Genomic DNA, 18,252 nt, shown 5'->3' on the forward strand with positions numbered 1-18,252 from the left:
CAAGAGTAGAGGCAGAGTCCAGTCGGGAGGTTACTGCAGAAGTCCAGGTGAGAGATTGATGGTGGCTTGGTCAGGGTGACAAGTGACAGAGATGGAGAGAAACAGATGGAGTCAAGAGATATCTAGGAGATAAGATCCATAGGATAAGATTATGGGTCTGCTGTGGCAGGTGAGAGAGAAAATGAAGGAGACGGAGGGAGAGGGTTTTGGCTTGAATAATTGAATGTATGAAGGTGCCATTCACCGAGGGAATACTGAAAGATGACCCAGTTTGGAGAGAAGATAGTGAGTTCAACTTAGGGCATATTGAGTTTGAGGTGTTTATGAGTCAATGTTTTTAATGTCAAGTAAGCAATTGGTTATATAAATGTGGAGCTCAGAATGGAGATCTGGTCTAAAGATATAACTTTGAGATTCATCTGTGTATAGATGTAAATTGGAGTCCTAGGTGTGAAGAAACTATAGAGTGAGAAGAGAAGAGGTACTGGGACCAAGCCCTGGGGAACTCTAATATTTAATGGCCAGGTGGAATAGGATGGGTCTGCAAAGGAGATACAGAAGGAGTGATCAGAAAAGTAGGAGAAAACCCAAGAGTGCGTTATGTCATGGAAGTCAACGAAAAGAGTATTTTAAGAGGGAGAGAGTGGTCAACCCTGTCAAAAGCTCTTGAGAGGTCCAGTAAGATGAAGACTGAAAAAGTATCCATACTATTTGCATGTGGAGGCCATTGGTGGCCTTAGTGGGTGCTGTTCAGTTGATTGATGATGGCAGAAGCCAGATTAGTGTGAGCTAAAGAAAAGGGCAGGAGAGCATGGAGACAGCCAGTATAGGTAAACTTTCTTTAAAGAAGTTTGAACGTGAGGGGAGGAGAGAGAGAGGACAGTACCTACAGAGGAATGTGGGGTTTTTACTTTTTATTGCAAGAGATTGGAACACATTTTAGATCAATAGGGAAAGGCTCCTTAGGGAAAGGAAGGATGACTGCTGGTGTAAGGTTTCTTTTTGTGTGTGTGTGTGGAAGATTGGCCCTGAGATAACATCTGTTGCCAATCTTCCTCTATTTTGTTTGTGGGATACTGCCACAGCATGGCTTGATGAACAGTGTGTAGGTCTGTGCCCAGGATCTGAACCCGCCAGCCCTGGGCCACTGAAGTGGAGTGCATGAACCTAACCACTATGCCACTGGACCGGCCCCTGGTGTAAGGTTTCTGAGATGCTAGCACAGTTAAATTTCTATCTGATGACTTCAGTTATCTTTTCCTATGAAATAAGAGACATGGTTACTTGATAAACACGTGGTGGTAGAGTTTGAGAAGGGGGAAGGTTTGAAATAGTTACTGCAGAGAGTAGGAGCATAAGTTGGCCAGAGAAAAGTAATAGGGCAGTAGGACTGGGCAGTGTGAAAAAACTTATTTAGGGTTGCAGATCATGAATTTATAGAAATACTAATTCATCCTCTTGTGTAACTGTGTCCAGCAGTGCTTGATGGCTCACATGCAGATATGGAGGCGATGGATAGCTGGGTTGGCCCAGAGTTGGCAGGAGTGAGGTGGGGAGGAGGACTCTACCAGCATCTTAAAGAGTCTCCTTGCCTTCAGTTTCTTCCCACTCCTACCCATCCTGTTCACTGCCACGAAATTCATTTTCCTTCGAGACTACTTTTTATCAACTTATTCTCCTTGCTCAAGAATCTAAATCCCGGGGCCGGCCCAGTGACGTGGTGGTTAAGTGTACAGGTTCCACTTTGGCGGCCTGGGGTTCCCCAGTTCGGATCCCGGGTGCAGACATGGCACCGCTTGGCAAGCCATGCTGTGGTAGGCATCCCACATATAAAGTAGAGGCAGATGGGCTTGGTTGTTAGCTCAGGGCCAGTCTTCCTCAGCAAAAAGAGGAGGATTGGCAGCCGATGTTAGCTCAGGGCTAATCTTCCTCAAAAAAAAAAAAAAATCTAAATCCTTCCAAATGGTTTAGTGGTAAGAGCACAGATGACAGACTTTGGTTTGAACTCCAAGCGTGAAGTTGAGCAATTCATGTAAAGTTTCTGACACTCTGTTTCTTTAACTCTAAAATGGGAGTAATTGTAATATCTCCCTTATAAGACTGTTAGGTGGATTAAATGAGAGCATGTAGCACAATGCTTGGCTTGTAGTAAGTGCATGGAATTTATTATATTATCTTCTCTTTTTTTCCCCTTCTTCTTCTCCCCAAAGCCCCCCAGTATGTAGTTGCATATTCTAGTTGTGAGTGCCTCTGATTGTGCTGTGTGGGACGCCGCCTCAGCATGGCCTGGTGAGCGCTGCCATGTCTGTGCCCAGGATCCGAACTGGCGAAACCTTGGGCCACCGAAGTAGAGTGCGGGAACTTAACCCACTCAGCCACGGAGCCAGCCCCTATATTATCTTCTCTTATCTGTCTCTCCACTCTCCCCTTCAGGTCCCATCCTGGTCTGACAGTCTTTCTCACCCCTATCCAATATACTCCTTCCCAGCTAGACTGATCTTTTCAATGCCTCCATATTCCTTGCCAAGTGCCTTTGCCTTCTCTACGCAAACCCCATCATTTCTCAAAGGCCTACATCTTCTAAGACAAAGCTTCCTTTTTAGCTTGAAGCCAGCATTAATCTCAGTGCACTGATCTCCCATTGCACTTTAGAGACATGTGGAACCTGATTCTATCCCATTGTTCACTTTACTATAAACTGTACTATTATTTTATTGTTTTGTTTTCAAAAATATTATGTTATAATTTGTCTAAAACTATTTCAGTAATACAAGATTTTTTAAATAAGAGTGTGAGCTCTTTGAGGGAAGGAATTATGCCATAATCTCTATACAGTCAGCCCTCCATATCCACGGGGTCCACGGCTGTGGATTCAACCAACCACAGATCGAAAGACCTATGATAGTTGCATTTGTACTGAACGTGTGCAGACTTTTTTCCTTGTCATTATTCCATAAACGATACAATGTAACAACTATTTACATTGTATTAGGTATTATAAGTAATTTAGGGATAATTTAAAGTGTACGGAAGGATGTGAGCACGTTATATGCAAATACTCTGCCATTTTATATAAGGGGCTTGAGCATCTGTGGGTTTTGGTGTGGGGGGGGCATCCTGGAACCAATCCTCCTGCAGATACCAAGGGACAGCTGTACATTTCTCACAGAACCTAGAATGGCGTTCACAATGCTTGTTGAATTTAACTGACTTGAACCGAGACGTAAGCTAGGCTCTAGTGGTCTTCAAAGTGGAGTGCGTGATTCTAGAGGGTACACAGACAATGCGTTAGAGTGCAGGAAGAAAAGGTTTTAAGACTTCTTTTTAAATTTATTTTTATCATACTCTTGACATTTCTATTTTTGTGCATATTTATAATGTACATAATACAAATTTTTATATGTATACATTATTGATAAACAAATACAAATACATCAGTGGTGCATGATCAAGAAATTTTAATCTTGGGGTTCCAGATCAAAAGATTTTCAATCTATACTATTTAGATGAGTCATAAAAATTTGACCAAGTCTAAAATAGCAAGCCTTTATTTATTTCATTGTTTTAACTTTTTATTGAGATTATGATAGTTTAGAACCTTGTGAAATTTCCGTTGTACGTTATTGTTTGTCAGTTGTGTTATAGGTGCACCCCCCCACCCTTTGTGCCCTCCCCCCACCCAGCAAGCCTTTATTAACAACAGTTTATTATTTTCTGAGCACTTACTGTGTGCCAGGTGCTACGCTAAGTGTTTGACATGCATTAACTCAATTCTCAAAACAATTTTAAAAGGTAGGTGTTATTATCTCACATTACAGAGGGGGAGATTGAGGCACAGAGTGGTTAAGTAACTAGTCCAAGGTTACATAATGAGTAACTGAAGGAGCTAGGATTTAAAACCACATCTATTTGAATCCAAAGCTGGTCTTCTTTTGTTGGAAGGTTTTTAACTACAAAATCCAACTTCTTTAATAGATGCAGGACTATTCAAATTATCTATTTCTTCTTAAGTGGGTTTTGATAACTTGTGTCTTTCAAGAAATTGGTCCATTTCCCAAAGCTAATCCTCTTAATCAGTGCACTACTCTAGCATGCACCCCTCTTTTAGGAGTGCCTATATTTTTTTATGGAGACACTATGGAAAGGATGTTCTCCTCCTTGTTACTTAAACAGGGTGTTATGAGAACCATATAGAGATTTTTAGAAAGTCAAAAATCATCTTAAGAAAAACCAAGTAATCAAGTGATTTGATTGTATCAGATACTTACCTCTTATTAAAAATATGAGAAAAAATTAGAGAACTCTTTCTTAAAGAACTCTCTCTGATTTCTAAAGCTGAATTCAAAATAACACGTGCTTTCTAATTTTTCAGTTGTTTCTGAAAATACGACAATTCAAGAAACAAGTACAACTCTTTCACAACAAATAGATTTGACAACTCCACCCCAAGTTACTGGACTCAAACCGCAAAAGACTGTATATTCTTCTTCAGCGATGACCCAAAGCATGCCTGTATTTGCAACTGATCATACAACCCTATCATATTCCAATACAACACCTCCGCTTCTAGAAACAATGACTGCGCCAAATTTTTTAAAGACATCCATAGCAGAGACAGCTACATTGGCAGCAGATGCTTTGTCTACTTCAGCAGCCATTGCTCTGCCGACCAAGAGTACCTCCAGAGGCACTACTACCAATTCCATGGAAATAACTAAATCCCCATCTTCAGAGAGCACAAGGACATCAAAAATGGCTGAAGCCATCGTTCCTGAGGCTTTTCATCGAACTACAGCTACTCATTTCCTATACACATCTGGATTTACCAAGAATTCAACTGTATCCAAAACTTTAGCGACTGAATCTCAGTCGGCCATTATGAAGACAATATCTTTATTCTCATCTATCGAGTCGACATCTATGCCTACATCATCTTGGCCCAAACTCAAATCCACAGATATTGGGGATCTCCCTATCTCCACAGGTAGCCAGGAATTTCTTGTATCTGCAACTGCTGGAACTGTACCTTGGGCCACGATGGAACAGACTTCAGCTACAACTACTCACATTGGGACTACATCAGCATTCCCAACTGAGTCTGTTCTCATCTCCACAGCTGTTCCAGTGGAGTCTGTATTTCCTAGAAATCAGACGGCATCTACATTGGCAACAACTGATATGGAAATAGCATTTACAGCTCATTCAATGACGCTCCCAACTGAGCCTATTGAGACGACGCCTGTGCTAAGAACAGCTGAAATAGAATTGAAGTCTACAAATTTCCAGGATGTCTCTTCACCCAGAGTGAAGGATACAATATCTACCTTCATGACAAAAGAGGCCTCTTCTATGGCCCTTTCTTTCAGGACATCCTCTCCATTCAGCGGAGCTCAGAGTGTACAGACAGTTATCGATGCTGAGACTACACATACAGCCTTGACTCCTGGAATCACACTTGCACCTACAGTGACTGAAACAATGCTTTCCCCTACAATCACTGGGCCAGTACTTACTCAGAATACATCCACAGGTGGTGGAAACATGCTTCCTTTGATTTCCACTAGATCAACTTCCACTTCCAAGGTATCTGAGTCTGGTCCCACATCAATAACAGATGAAGGTGCCCATCTGTGCTCCACCAATGAGACCACTTGGACTTCCAGGCCAGATGAGACCCTGTTGACATCAGTATTCCATGGGAGTACTTCTAATACAGAAAATTCATTCACAACTGCTAATATTATCATCCCACCAGAAGCATCCGCAGAGAGTGAGGATGCCACTACCACTGATGCTATCATTACTGCTGATGCTACTATAGACAGATACACAATGGCTCTATCCAAATTGACATCTCCGTGGTTTGCTAATTTCTCCACAGTTTCTGGAACCACATTTGTAACCAAACTGCCTGAGTTTAAACTTACCACCTTACTACTAAAAATCCCCACTATGTCCACAGTAGCTGGAAATGAACTTCTTTCAGCACCAAGGGAGACGGTTGCTCCACCAGTAGATACACTATCTACCCTTGCTGACACTGAACCAAATTTTTCTACTGAGGAGAGTGCTTCTGAGACCATACAAACAGAGACAAATGGTACAATTGCATTTGGAGTGACAACAGCCCCTGCACCAGAGTCTGCAACAACACAAAGATTTGACGCTACTGTGACAAGGAAAGAAACAACTTCCCATTATCTTAAGGGAACCTCAGCAATAACTGAGGTTTTTCCATTTGCAACAATGCTGGAAGCAACAGATCCTTCTGCACAAATGATGACAGCCTCTATCACTGTTTCCCCTTTTCCCGATATAGGAAAGTTGACTACCCCATTGGATAATAAAACTGCAGCTACTGAGGTGAGAGGAAGTTGGCTTTCTACAAAATTGGTGAAAACCACACCTAAGAGTTCACGTAATGGAACTACAGAAACTTTTAATTCCGCTCACACATACACAGCAAATTGGAATTCAGAGACTCCATCTGAGGGGAATCCAGCTCCATCTCCCACTTCTGGGAGCACACAGACATTCCCTGAACCCTTGGGTTCTTCCACCACAAGGATATTGGGGACCAGTTTTGCCACTATCCCTACAGACAGGACAGTTATGTCCTTGTTGGCTGGTACCTTGCCTCCACAGCCTACAGCTACCTGTTCCCCAGCAGCCACGTTGCCTATTACCCATATCTTCTCACTACCAGTTAATGTCTCTGCTGTCACCTCTATGGTGGTGCCTGAGGAGACTAAGGTTACCATGCCTGAACCTTCTACACTGGTGGAGGCTTCCTCCACGTCTATGTTTTCAGATGTCTCAACTATGTCATCAGCTACAGTGACTGCAGCATCTGTGCCACCGTTGGATCAGACTGCTTCCACAACCAGCGATACCGTGCTTACCCACAGAGACTCGATTCATACCACTTCAGAGGCCACAGTAGTCTCTGTCAGGAGGACATCCATGGCAGTTCCCTCTCTGACAGAAACTCCAGTCCCCTCGCTGAAACCTTTCACTCCTGTGGCAACTAAGGCTGAGACCACCCTTCTCTCCACCTCAGCTGACACAGTAACCCCATCCACACCCACTCTTACCTGCTCCAAATCTCTCCCTGACAACATTCCTGTTGCATCCTCCACTCATGTGATCTCAACTATGTCTACACCAGTAGCAACCCGACCCATATCTCAAGTGAAGAAGACTTCTGCCCACGCTCTCGGCTTTCCGTATACTTTCAGTGGTAGTGGAGACATTAGTTTGGCTACTGGCCCCACAGAAACTTCTGTTGTTGATGAGACCATGCCCTCACACACCTCTGCCAATAAGCTTACTACTTCAGCAGATGGTCACATTGCTCAATCTTCCACACGTCTTGTAAACACACAGGTCCCCACCCTATTAGTGACTGACATTTCTACCTTATCTCCTGACAAAGAGCAGATGACCACCTCCCTGGGAAACACCCCTAGAACTATGGAGGTGACAGAAATGTCCCCATCAAAGAATCCTTTGATTTCAGACTCCCAGAGTACTCCATCCTCCAAAATGACAGATATAGGATTTACTGAGACCACAAAAATTCCCAGTCACCAAACACATTCACCTTCAGAGATTCCACTTGCGACTCCACCTGACAGGATTTTGGCTTCATCTCCCACTTCTGGGAGTATGCAGGCTACACGCATCTTGACCTCAGGTACCACAATAGACATACACATTTCAGACATGTCTACCAGTCTTGGGAAAACAGATCTCCTTTCACAAGCTCTGCCAACTACCACATTTTTGTCTCCTGGAGAGGAAGGCATGAGTGCCCTTTCGGTATACACTCCCAGGACTGAGAAAATGATAGTAAGGTCCACCTCCGTGACCCACCTTTTCTCATACCACCAGGATACTTCATTTGTAGATATCATAACTTCCAGGACAACCAGAATATCAAATCCTATTAACATCAACACAACTCTTTCACACTTGCTTTCACCTAGGACTCAACCTGAGGTGACTTTAATTGGCTCTACCATTTCTGAAAGCACACAGACCCCTCCTGAGTCCCCGTCTCTTTCCACAACTGGACTATCTAGTGCCAATTTTACAGTTACCTCTACTGACGAGGTCACGACAGCGCTTTCTGCTCCAAATGTACCTACGGCACTTCTTAGGAAAACCTCTACAGAAACATCTATTCCTATCTACCGAATGTCCTCACTGCCTGTTAGTATAACTGCCTTGACCTCCAAAAGAGTTTCTGACACTCCCACGATACTAATGACTAATTCTATAGCCACTTCTAGATCCACTTCCGAGCCTGTGTCCGAGATATCTTCACTGTCAGTTAATGACTCTGCCTTCTCACTCTCAGCGGTTTCTTCTGACCCTTCCATAAAAGTTGGATCATTCTCTACTTTATTGTCTTCAATTACCCCCAAGACTATTATGACCATACAGCCATCTACATTGGATGCCACACCTGTGACATATGCTGGGTCTGCTTCAAAAAGCACAATGGTTTCCTCTGCTTTCACTACTTCAGAAATGACAGAGGTGTCCTCCAGGATCACACCTGCATCCCTTTCCTCTCCAACAGAGCCAACTTTTCCGTCTGTGAAAACCGTTCCAACCACTATTATGGCTGGGATAGTGACTCCATTTGTAGGCACCACTTCCTCCTCTCTACTCAGTTCTAAGAACACTGAAGCTGTTTTTTCCATTCCAAAGACCACATTTTCACCATTGCTATCAACACCCCAACAATCATCACAAGGAGATGAGGCTACAACTCTGGGCATACTATCCGGGATCACTAACGGCTCCCTGTCTCCTGTAAGCAGTGGTAGAGTAACAGCTCTCACAAATACTTATTCCAGAACTGCTGCCCCTGAAAGTGTGTTTTTATCCACTCCTTCAGATAATCTCCATACTTCTTTGAATATTCAGTTTTCCCCATCTTTGACTAGCTTTAAGAGCACTCCTGGACCCACAAAAATTGTAAAAGGTACCAATTACCTTTCTTTGAATACAGAAAAGATGACTTCTTTGTCAGAAAATACTTCAACAAATGAACCAGCAAAAGGTGCCACATCTGTGAATACCCCTGTCTCATACCCTCCAGGGACTCCATCCAGTGCAACTCCACTCTATTTGACATCATTTCTTTTTTCAGCTCATAGTAGTGAAGCCAAGGTCTCTACTCTAAAGACTTCTCTTCCTCTTACATCCCAAATGGTTGAATTTCCAGTTCTGGAAACAAGAACCACAACTAGTGACACCCAGTCTCCACTTATGACTTCCTGGAACACACCCACAGCTGAAGATTCCCAATTTCCGATTTCTACCACTACTCATGTACCTACACCCAACATGATGGAAACAGAGACGCCATACCTTGGTCCTGGGTCTTTATCAACATTCACAGCCTCTCAGACCGGTCTTGTATCTAGAGATGTTATGGCAACATCATCAATTTCCACATCAGGAATTCTTTCTACCTTGGGGATGTCTGAGAGTCCTTCGTTATCAATATCTTCAAGATCTATTCCTACCACTTTGGCTGACATTAAGCACGCATTTGAGAAGACAACCACATCTGTAACTCCTGGAACCACATTTCCATTGAATTCTTCTGGTGCTGCTGCAGGATCTATAATTTCAAAGGCTACTACTTCACCCATGCTGAACTGGATCTTATCTAGTCCCCCTTTAGGTTCCCTTCTGGCAACTGTATCCAATACTCCTCACTTTATAACTTCCTCTACAGTACAGGGGTCAAAATCCACATTTCTGACTTCTGACATAACCCCAACACATCCATTCACTAACTTTACAACACTACCCTTTGCTACTGTAAGCACCATACTCACCAAAACCACTCCAACACCTACAGTGGGCAGTGTCACTACTGGCTTGCCAACTTCTCTCCCCGTATCTGTAAAAATCACAGATGACAGTGTGTACATTTCCAAATCCCCTGAGGCATCTTATAGAACCACTATGCCTGCCAACTTCAGGAGTGTGTCTCAACCTCCATCCTTTAGCAGAATGAGTAGGTCACCTCCTACAACTCACCACACCCTATCTATTGGCTCCATGCTTCTGTCTAGCCCTACAATAACATCTGCACAGACCAGAATCCCAGCGGCATCAGCATCCCCTACTTTAATTCTTCCCAAGCCCACAGTGGACTCCCTACCAAATATAACCATCAATTCATCTACTGCTACTGGAGCCTCATTTCCACTCATACCCACTGGAGTAACACATCCTTTTACAGCAACTGTGTCTTCACTACTTTCTTCCTCTTTTGGGACAAGTTGGCTGGACTCCACATCTTCCTTTCTATTTATGGAAACATCAACTTCGCTTATTGCCACTGTATCCATAGGTATGTTCCACAATGTGTGCAGTGTATCACTAATAGAATGTACGCACAATGGGCCATGTGTTCTCCAAGGTGGCCTGTTCTCTAAAGGCAGAAAAGGATGAAGAAGGGTATACGTGTATCTTATCTCCTTTAGACAGTGGATACTATGAGTATCTTGTCCAAACACAGAATTCTCTAGCCGTCTTGCTTATCTTTGCTTTATTGAAATACAATGCAAATGTATTTTTTCAGTCAGTATGACATTTCTAAGCCTGCTTTATACCCATTTGGTTCCTGATACTCTGACTCTGACGCTGCCAACGTGAACGTGGGTCAGGAACTCTCCCCCCTTTCCCAGTAGGAGGATTATATGGCCTTAGGTCTGACATGTTGATTACGTACCAGAAAACATCAGAAGATATTCCAGCCTGATTTTTTAAATTCTTCTTATTCAGGTCTCAGCCTTTTCCAGTCTCTACCTCCAGCGGGCTTGGAATGCTTATCTGTGGCCAGGAAGTATTTGGCTTCTGTATCATTCAAATTTTGGATGTTCCTTCAACTTTTAACATTCCAAAATTGAAATTTGATAGGACAGACAAGAGAAGGAGGGAAATAAAGAGAGAAAAACCAGAAGCAGAAAGAAAACCACGGGGAGAAATAAATATTTTCTCAGTACAAGTGATCTTCTGAGATAATGTTCAGTTTGGCCATTAAATGGACTGGAAATCCTTTGGCCAATGAAAATTGAAGATTTGGGGGATTTGCAGAATGTCCATCAACTGTGTAGAAATTAGGGAACTGCCCAAATAACTAAAGCAAAAATGCAATGGTACCTCCTGTTTGCTTTTGGATAAGGAGCTGAAAGTGCTGGTTCTTGACCTTGGAGTTAAACTGAGCAGAGTTTAAGAACGAGACTTCATTGTTTGGTTTCTTTAAAATGAAGACCTGTTTTGACTGAATTTACAGAAGTTAAATTTCTTGAACTAAATGAATAAAATTAATCTCTTTATTTTTAATTACAGTTACTTTCTACAACATTGAAATGAGCTTCTCTGTCTTTGATGATGAGCCAAGGCTCGCTGCTAACAGTGTTGTGAATGAATTTGCAGAAAATTGGGTAAAATAATCTTTTGAATATTTATGCCACTTAAAATATGTGAATATATATTTGACATATATATGTATAGGACAAAGACTGAGTAGATCAAAACCAGGCTCTACGTTTTTCTACCCATAATACATTTCACAGCTAATTAGTTTTGATTTTATTTTTATTAAGGTTATGAAAGTTAACATCCTTGTGAAATTACAGTTGTACATCATTATTAGTCATGTTGTAGGTACACCACTTCACCCCTAGTGCCCTCCCCCGACCCCCCTTTCCCCTGGCAACCACCGATCAGTTCTCTTTGTCCATATGTTAACTACCACCTATGAGTGGAGTCATACGGAGTTCGTCTTTCTCTGTCTGGCTTATTTCACTCAACATAATACTCTCAAGGTCTATCCATGTTGTTGTGAATGGGACGACTTTGTCCTTTTTTATGGCTGAGTAGTATTCCATTGTATATATATACCACATCTTCTTTATCCAATCATCAGTTGCTGGGCACTTAGGTTGGTTCCATGACTTGGCTATTGTGAACAGTGCTGCGATGAACATAGGGGTGCATGGAACTTTTGGAATTGCTGAATTCAGGTTCTTAGGATAGATACCCAGTAGTGGGATGGCTGGGTCATAAGGTATTTCTATTCTTAACTTTTTGAGGAGTCTCCATACTGTTTTCCATAGTGGCTGCACCAGTTTGCATTCCCACCAACAGTGTATGAGGGTTCCCTTTTCTCCACAGCCTCTCCAACATTTGTCACTCTTGGTTTTGGATATTTTTGCCATTCTAACAGGTGTAAGGTGATATCTTAGTGTAGTTTTGATTTGCATTTCCCTGATGATTAGTGATGATGAGCTATTGGCCATCCGTATATCTTCTTTGGAGAAATGTCTGTTCATGTCCCCTGCCCGTTTTGTAATTGGGTTGTTTGATTTTTTTATTGTTGAGTTGTGTGAGTTCTTTGTATATTATGGAGATTAACCCTTTGTCTAGTTTTGATTTTTTTGCTGCAAATCTATCCATTCTGTAAGCAACACCATGAGGATGTATGCAGTCTCTCTTTCAGAGTGCCAGTGCTAAAAGCTTTTATGGAATGCTGTTATTTTAATTTGTTTAGCACTGTACATCTGCTCCACTGACACAAACTCTAGATCTTTGCCTAATTTTCCTATTTGGAGAAAGTAGGAGAGCAGTGATAGCAAAGTCTATGCCTCTGTATTTAAATATTTTTGTTTTCTGCATTTTAATTTTTTCTCTCTCTTACATAATACATGTTTTATTCATCCTTCTGTTTTTCTGATAATAAGAGTAATACACACCGTAAAAAATTCTGACACTGAGTTCTGAAACCCAGAAAGTAAATATCCTTTCTAATTCTGCTCTTTGTATTAACTCCTCTTTTAACATATTGAGGTATTTTCTTTCAGATTTTTTTCTATGTATGTAATAACACTGATGCGTGTATGTTCTTTTACAAAGATAATTGGAATCATGCTAGTTCTGCTCTTCTGAAACTTGCTTTTTTTCCGCTTAATCATGTATCTTTGAGCGCACTCATGCCAGTGAATATAGATGTACTTCACACACTTTAACAGGGTGCACAGGATTCTACCAGATGATTGAGTGAAATCATATAGCGTTTCTCTTTCTCTGTCTGGCTTATTTCACTTAACATGATGCCCTCAAGGTTCATCCATGTTATTGTGAATGGGACCATTTTGTCTTTTTTTCTGGCTGAGTAGTATTCCATTGTATATATATACACCACATCTTCTCTATCCAATCATCCGTGGATGGGCACTTGGGTTGCTTCCACACCTTGGCTATTGTGAATAATGCTGCAGTGAGCATAGGGGTGCATAAGTCTCTTTGTATTGTCGATTTCAAGTTCCTTGGATAAATACCCAGTAGTGGGATGGCTGGGTCATATGGTATTTCTACTTTTAATTTTTTGAGAAATCTCCATACTATTTTCCACGGTGGCTGCACCAGTTTGCATTCCCATCAGCAGTGTATGAGGGTTCCCTTTTCTCCACACCCTCTCCAACACTTGTTTTTTGTCTTGGTGATTATAGCCATCCTAACGGGTCTAAGATGGTATCTAAGTATAGTTTTGATTTGCATTTCCCTGATAATTAGTGATGTTGAGCATCTTTTCATGTGCCGATTGGCCATCTGTATATCTTCTTTGGAAAAATGTCTGTTCATATCTTCTGTCCACTTTTTGATTGAGTTGTTTGTTTTTTTATAGTTCATTTGTGTGAGCTCTTTATATATTATGGAGATTAACCCCTTATTGGATATATGTTTTGCAAATATTTTCTCCCAGTTAGTGGGTTGTTTTTTCATTTTGATCCTGATTTCCTTTCCCTTGGAGAAGGCTTTTAGTCTGATGAAGTCTCACTTGTTTATTTTTTCTTTTGTTTCCCTTGTCTGAGTAGACATGGTATTCGAAAAGATCCTTTTAAGTCTGATGTCAAAGAGTGTACTGCCTATATTCTCTTCCAGAAGTTTTGTGGTTTCAGGTCTTAACTTCAAGTCTTTGGTCCATTTTGAGTCTATTTTTGTGCATGGGGAAAGATAACGATCTACTTTCATTCTTTTGCATGTGGCTGTCCAGTTTTCCAAGCACCGTTTATTGAACAGTCTTTCCTTTCTCCAGTGTATGTTCTTGGTTCCTTTGTGGAAGATTAGCTGTCCATAGATGTGTGGTTTTATTTCTGGGCTTTCAATTCTGTTTCATTGATCTGTGTGTCTGTTCTTGTACCAGTACCATGCTGTTTTGATTACTATGGCTTTGTGATATATTTTGAAGTCAGTTATTGCGATGCCATCAGCTTTGTTCTTGTTTTTCAGTATTGCTGTGGTTATTCAGGATCTTTTGTTGCCCTAGATGAATTTTAAGATTCTTTGTCCTATTTCTGTGAAGAATGTCATTGGGATTCTGATTGGGATTGAATCTGTAGATTGCTTTAGGTACTATGGACATTTTAACTCTGTTTATTCTGCCAATCCATGTGCATGGAATATCTTTCCATTTCTTTATGTCATTATTGATTTTTTTCAGTAATATTTTATAGTTTTCTTTGTATAGGTCTTTCACCTCCTTGGTTAAATTTATTCCTAGATATTTTATTCTTTTTTGTTGCGATTATAAATGGAATTGTATTCTTGAATTCTTGTTCTGTTGGTTTTTTATTTGAGTATGGGAATGCTGATTTTTGTAAGTTGACTTTGTACCCTGCAACTTTGCTATAGTTATTGATTATTTCTAATGATTTTCCAATGGATTCTTTAGAGTTTTCTTTTTTTTTAAAGATTTTATTTTTTTTCCTTTTTCTCCCCAAAGCCCCACAGTACATAGTTGTATATTCTTCATTGTGGGTCCTTCTAGTTCTGGCATGTGGGACGCTGCCTCAGCGTGGTTTGATGAGCAGTGCCATGTCTGCGCCCAGGATTCGAACCAATGAAACACTGGGCCACCTGCAGCGGAGTGCGCGAGCTTAACCACTCAGTCACGGGGCCAGCCCCTAGAGTTTTCTATACATAAAATCATGTCATCTGCAAACAGCGAGAGTTTCACTTCCTCAGTGCCTATTTAGATTCCTTTTATTTCTTTTTCTTGCCTAATTGCTCTGGCCAAAACCTCTTGTTGAATAAGAGAGGTGAGAGTGTGCATGCTTGTCTTCTTCCTGTTCTCAGAAGGACGGCTTTCAGTTTTTTCCCATTGAGTATGATGTTGGCTGTGGGTTTGTCATATATGGCCTTTATCATGTTGAGGTACTTTCTTTCTATACCCTTTTTACTGAGAGTTTTTATCATGAGTGGATGTTGGATCTTGTCAAATGCTTTCTCTGCGTGTATGGAGATTATCATGTGGTTTTTGTTCCTCATTTTGTTAATGAGGTGTATCACATTGATGGATATGCAGATGTTGAACCATCCCTGTGTCCCTGGTATAAATCACACTTGATCACGGTGTATGATCTTTTTGATGTATTGTATTTGGTTTGCTAATATTTTGTTCAGGATTTTTGCATCTATGTTCATCAGTGATATTGGCCTGTCACTTTCCTTCTTTGTGTTGTCCTTATCTGGCTTTGGTCTCAGGGTGATGTTGACTTTGTAGAATGTGTTAGGAATATTTCCATCTTCCTTAATTTTTTGGAATAGTTTGAGAAGAATGGGTAATAAGTATTCTTTGAATGTTTGGTAGAATTCTCCTGAGAAGCCATCTGGTCCTGGAATTTTATTTTTGGGTAGGGTTTTGACAACTGTTTCAATCTCTTTACTTTTGATTGGTCTATTCAGATTCTCTACTTCTTGATTCAGTCTTGGGAGGTTGTAAGAGTCTAAGAATTTATCCATTTCTTCTAGATTGTCAAGTTTGTTGGCATATAGTTTTCCATAATATTCTCTTATAATCTTTTGTATTTCAGTGGTATCCATTGTAATTTCTCCTCTTTCATTTCTAATTTTATTTATTTGAGGCTTCTCTCTTTTTTTCTTAGTGAGTCTGGCTAAGGGTTTGTCAATTTTGTTTATCTTCTCAAAGAAACTTCTCCTAGTTTCATTGATCGTTTCTACAGTCTTTTTCTTTCAATTTCATTTATTTCTGCTCTAATTTTTATTATTTCTCTCTTTCTGCTGAGTTTGGGCTTTGTTTGTTCTTCTTTTTCTAATTCTGTTAGGTGTAATTTAAGATTGTTTATTTGAGCTTTTTCTTGTTTGTTAACTGGGGCCTGTATTGCTATAAATTGCCCTCTTAGGACCTTTTTTGGACCTCTTAGGACTTTTGCTGGATCCCATTATAGTACTTTTTTTTAAATACAGGCATCCATTGGTAGACATCTGGGTTGTTTCTACTTTTTTCCCTATTTGGAAACAAATATTGACAATAATACCCATACAATAAATTTTGGGGGCATTTGAGTGTTTCTATAGGATAAATTCCTAGAACTGGAATTGCTGGATCAAAGGACATGAACGTTTCACATTTTAATAGCTATCGCTATGTGGTCCTGTCTGTTTCCCCTCTCTCTTCATCGGCATTTATTTTCTTTTTTCTTTTTTTTTTTTTAAAGATTTTTTATTTTTTTCCTTTTTCTCCCCAAAGCCCTCTGGTACATAGTTGTATATTCTTCGTTGTGGGTCCTTCTAGTTGTGGCATGTGGGACACTGCCTCAGCGTGGCTTGATGAGCAGTGCCATGTCCACGCCCAGGATTCATACCAGTGAAACACTGGGCCACCTGCAGCAGAGCGCGCGAACTTAACCACTCGGCCACAGGGCCAGCCCCCATCGGCATTTATTTTCAAGTGTGTATGACATGATTATAAGTACTTGAAAATGGGTGGGTGTATTTGTCCACTAGGGCTGCCATAGCAAAATACAGAGTGCAGAGTCTCTTAAACAGCAGACATTTATTTTCTCCTAGTTCTGGAGACTGGAGGTCCAAGGTCAAGGTGCAAGCAGGGTTGGTTTCTGGTGAGGCCTCTCTTCCTGGCTTGCAGATGGCTGTCTTCTCACTGTGTCCTCACATGGGGTTTATTTCTGTGTGGGTAGAGAGAGAGCTCTGGTGTCTCTTCCTTTTCTCATAAGGACACCAGTCCTATCAGAACAGGGCCCCACCCTTATGACCTCATTTAACTTTAATGGCAACCTTAAAGGCCCCACCTCCAAATACAGGCACATTGGGAGTTAAGGCTTCCCAAGATGAATTTGGTGGGGGACACAATTCACTCCATGAGAGTAGGTAAAATGTAAATTGAAAAACTGAGTGGAGCATATGGAAATGTTGAACCAATTGAAATAATGAATGCAGTTTAATGATCTCATCGTCTCAGGTAACTTTGCTGGGTTAGGCTAGAGGAGCAGGAATACTAAAACTGGTATGTTTTGTCTTTTACAGTTGAATTCTATCTTTCAGGACAGTGAATTTGCTCTTGCTAATCTGGCTATTCAAATTAAAAGCAGGTATGTGAGTGTCAACTATTGTGGGTTGAAGTGCAGTTTGAGGGCATTCCGGGTCTGTTCCTATCCAAAGGGGATTTCTTTGCTTTTGTCTGAGGTTTAGGGACTGGTGCTTTTTGAGTTATGGCTTCCTTTCTGAGTGTAGGTTCTCTTTGGAATGAGGAAGAAACTTCTATCATTACTGTGGGGTATAAAGCCAATGGGAGAACAAAACAGAAGAAAGTAAATAGGGGAAACAGTGGAATTGGACTCAGTTACCTCTAACGCCCCTTTCGACTTTAAAACGCTATGATTCTGTGACTCCGGAAAAAAATCATGCCTTAAAGGGATGACAGCCTAAGGATGGCTAATACATGAAGATTTGTAAGGCCTTTTATTTTTGGATAATGCGTTTTCAGGAATTAGAAACTCCAAAGGGAACTTGAAATGTTTAAACTGAGGAATGCTGACGAGTCCAAGCCACGCCTGGGGCACAAATGTGGAGAGGTGGCTGCAGTGAAATCAGCAGGCACTGAGTAGTATCAAGGAGACCAAGACAAAGGCAATTGGTCATCTGAGAAATATTTCCTTTACTCTTTCCCTGCATATATTATTAGTTCCCAGTTAAAGAAACATCCAGAAGAGTCCCTTTGAAAAATAGGCATGGCTCTGGTAAACCATGGGAAGCTAATTTTTAAAACATTAAATGTGACTGCCTATTTTCCATACACTGGGATTTCGGTTTCTATTGCATGTTCAAATATAAATAGGTTCAAGAATGTTCATAGAAAGTAATGGAAGTAAATCCGTGGTAGCTTATTCAAAGAAAATT

General features: G+C 41.0%; 1 protein-coding gene across 1 annotated transcript in view; it reads left to right on the top strand.

Annotated features, from left to right (window-relative positions):
• Nucleotides 1-18,252, top strand: part of ADGRG4 (adhesion G protein-coupled receptor G4) — a 95,349-nt gene that overhangs the window by 16,040 nt on the left and 61,057 nt on the right. Inside the window, 3 exon segments of the mRNA XM_070257154.1 lie at nt 4,373-10,381; nt 11,383-11,477; nt 17,380-17,444. Coding sequence (XP_070113255.1) covers nt 4,373-10,381; nt 11,383-11,477; nt 17,380-17,444 — 6,169 coding nt within the window.

Source organism: Equus caballus, chromosome X, assembly GCF_041296265.1.
Source record: "Equus caballus isolate H_3958 breed thoroughbred chromosome X, TB-T2T, whole genome shotgun sequence".
Classification (NCBI taxonomy): Eukaryota; Metazoa; Chordata; class Mammalia; order Perissodactyla; family Equidae; genus Equus; species Equus caballus.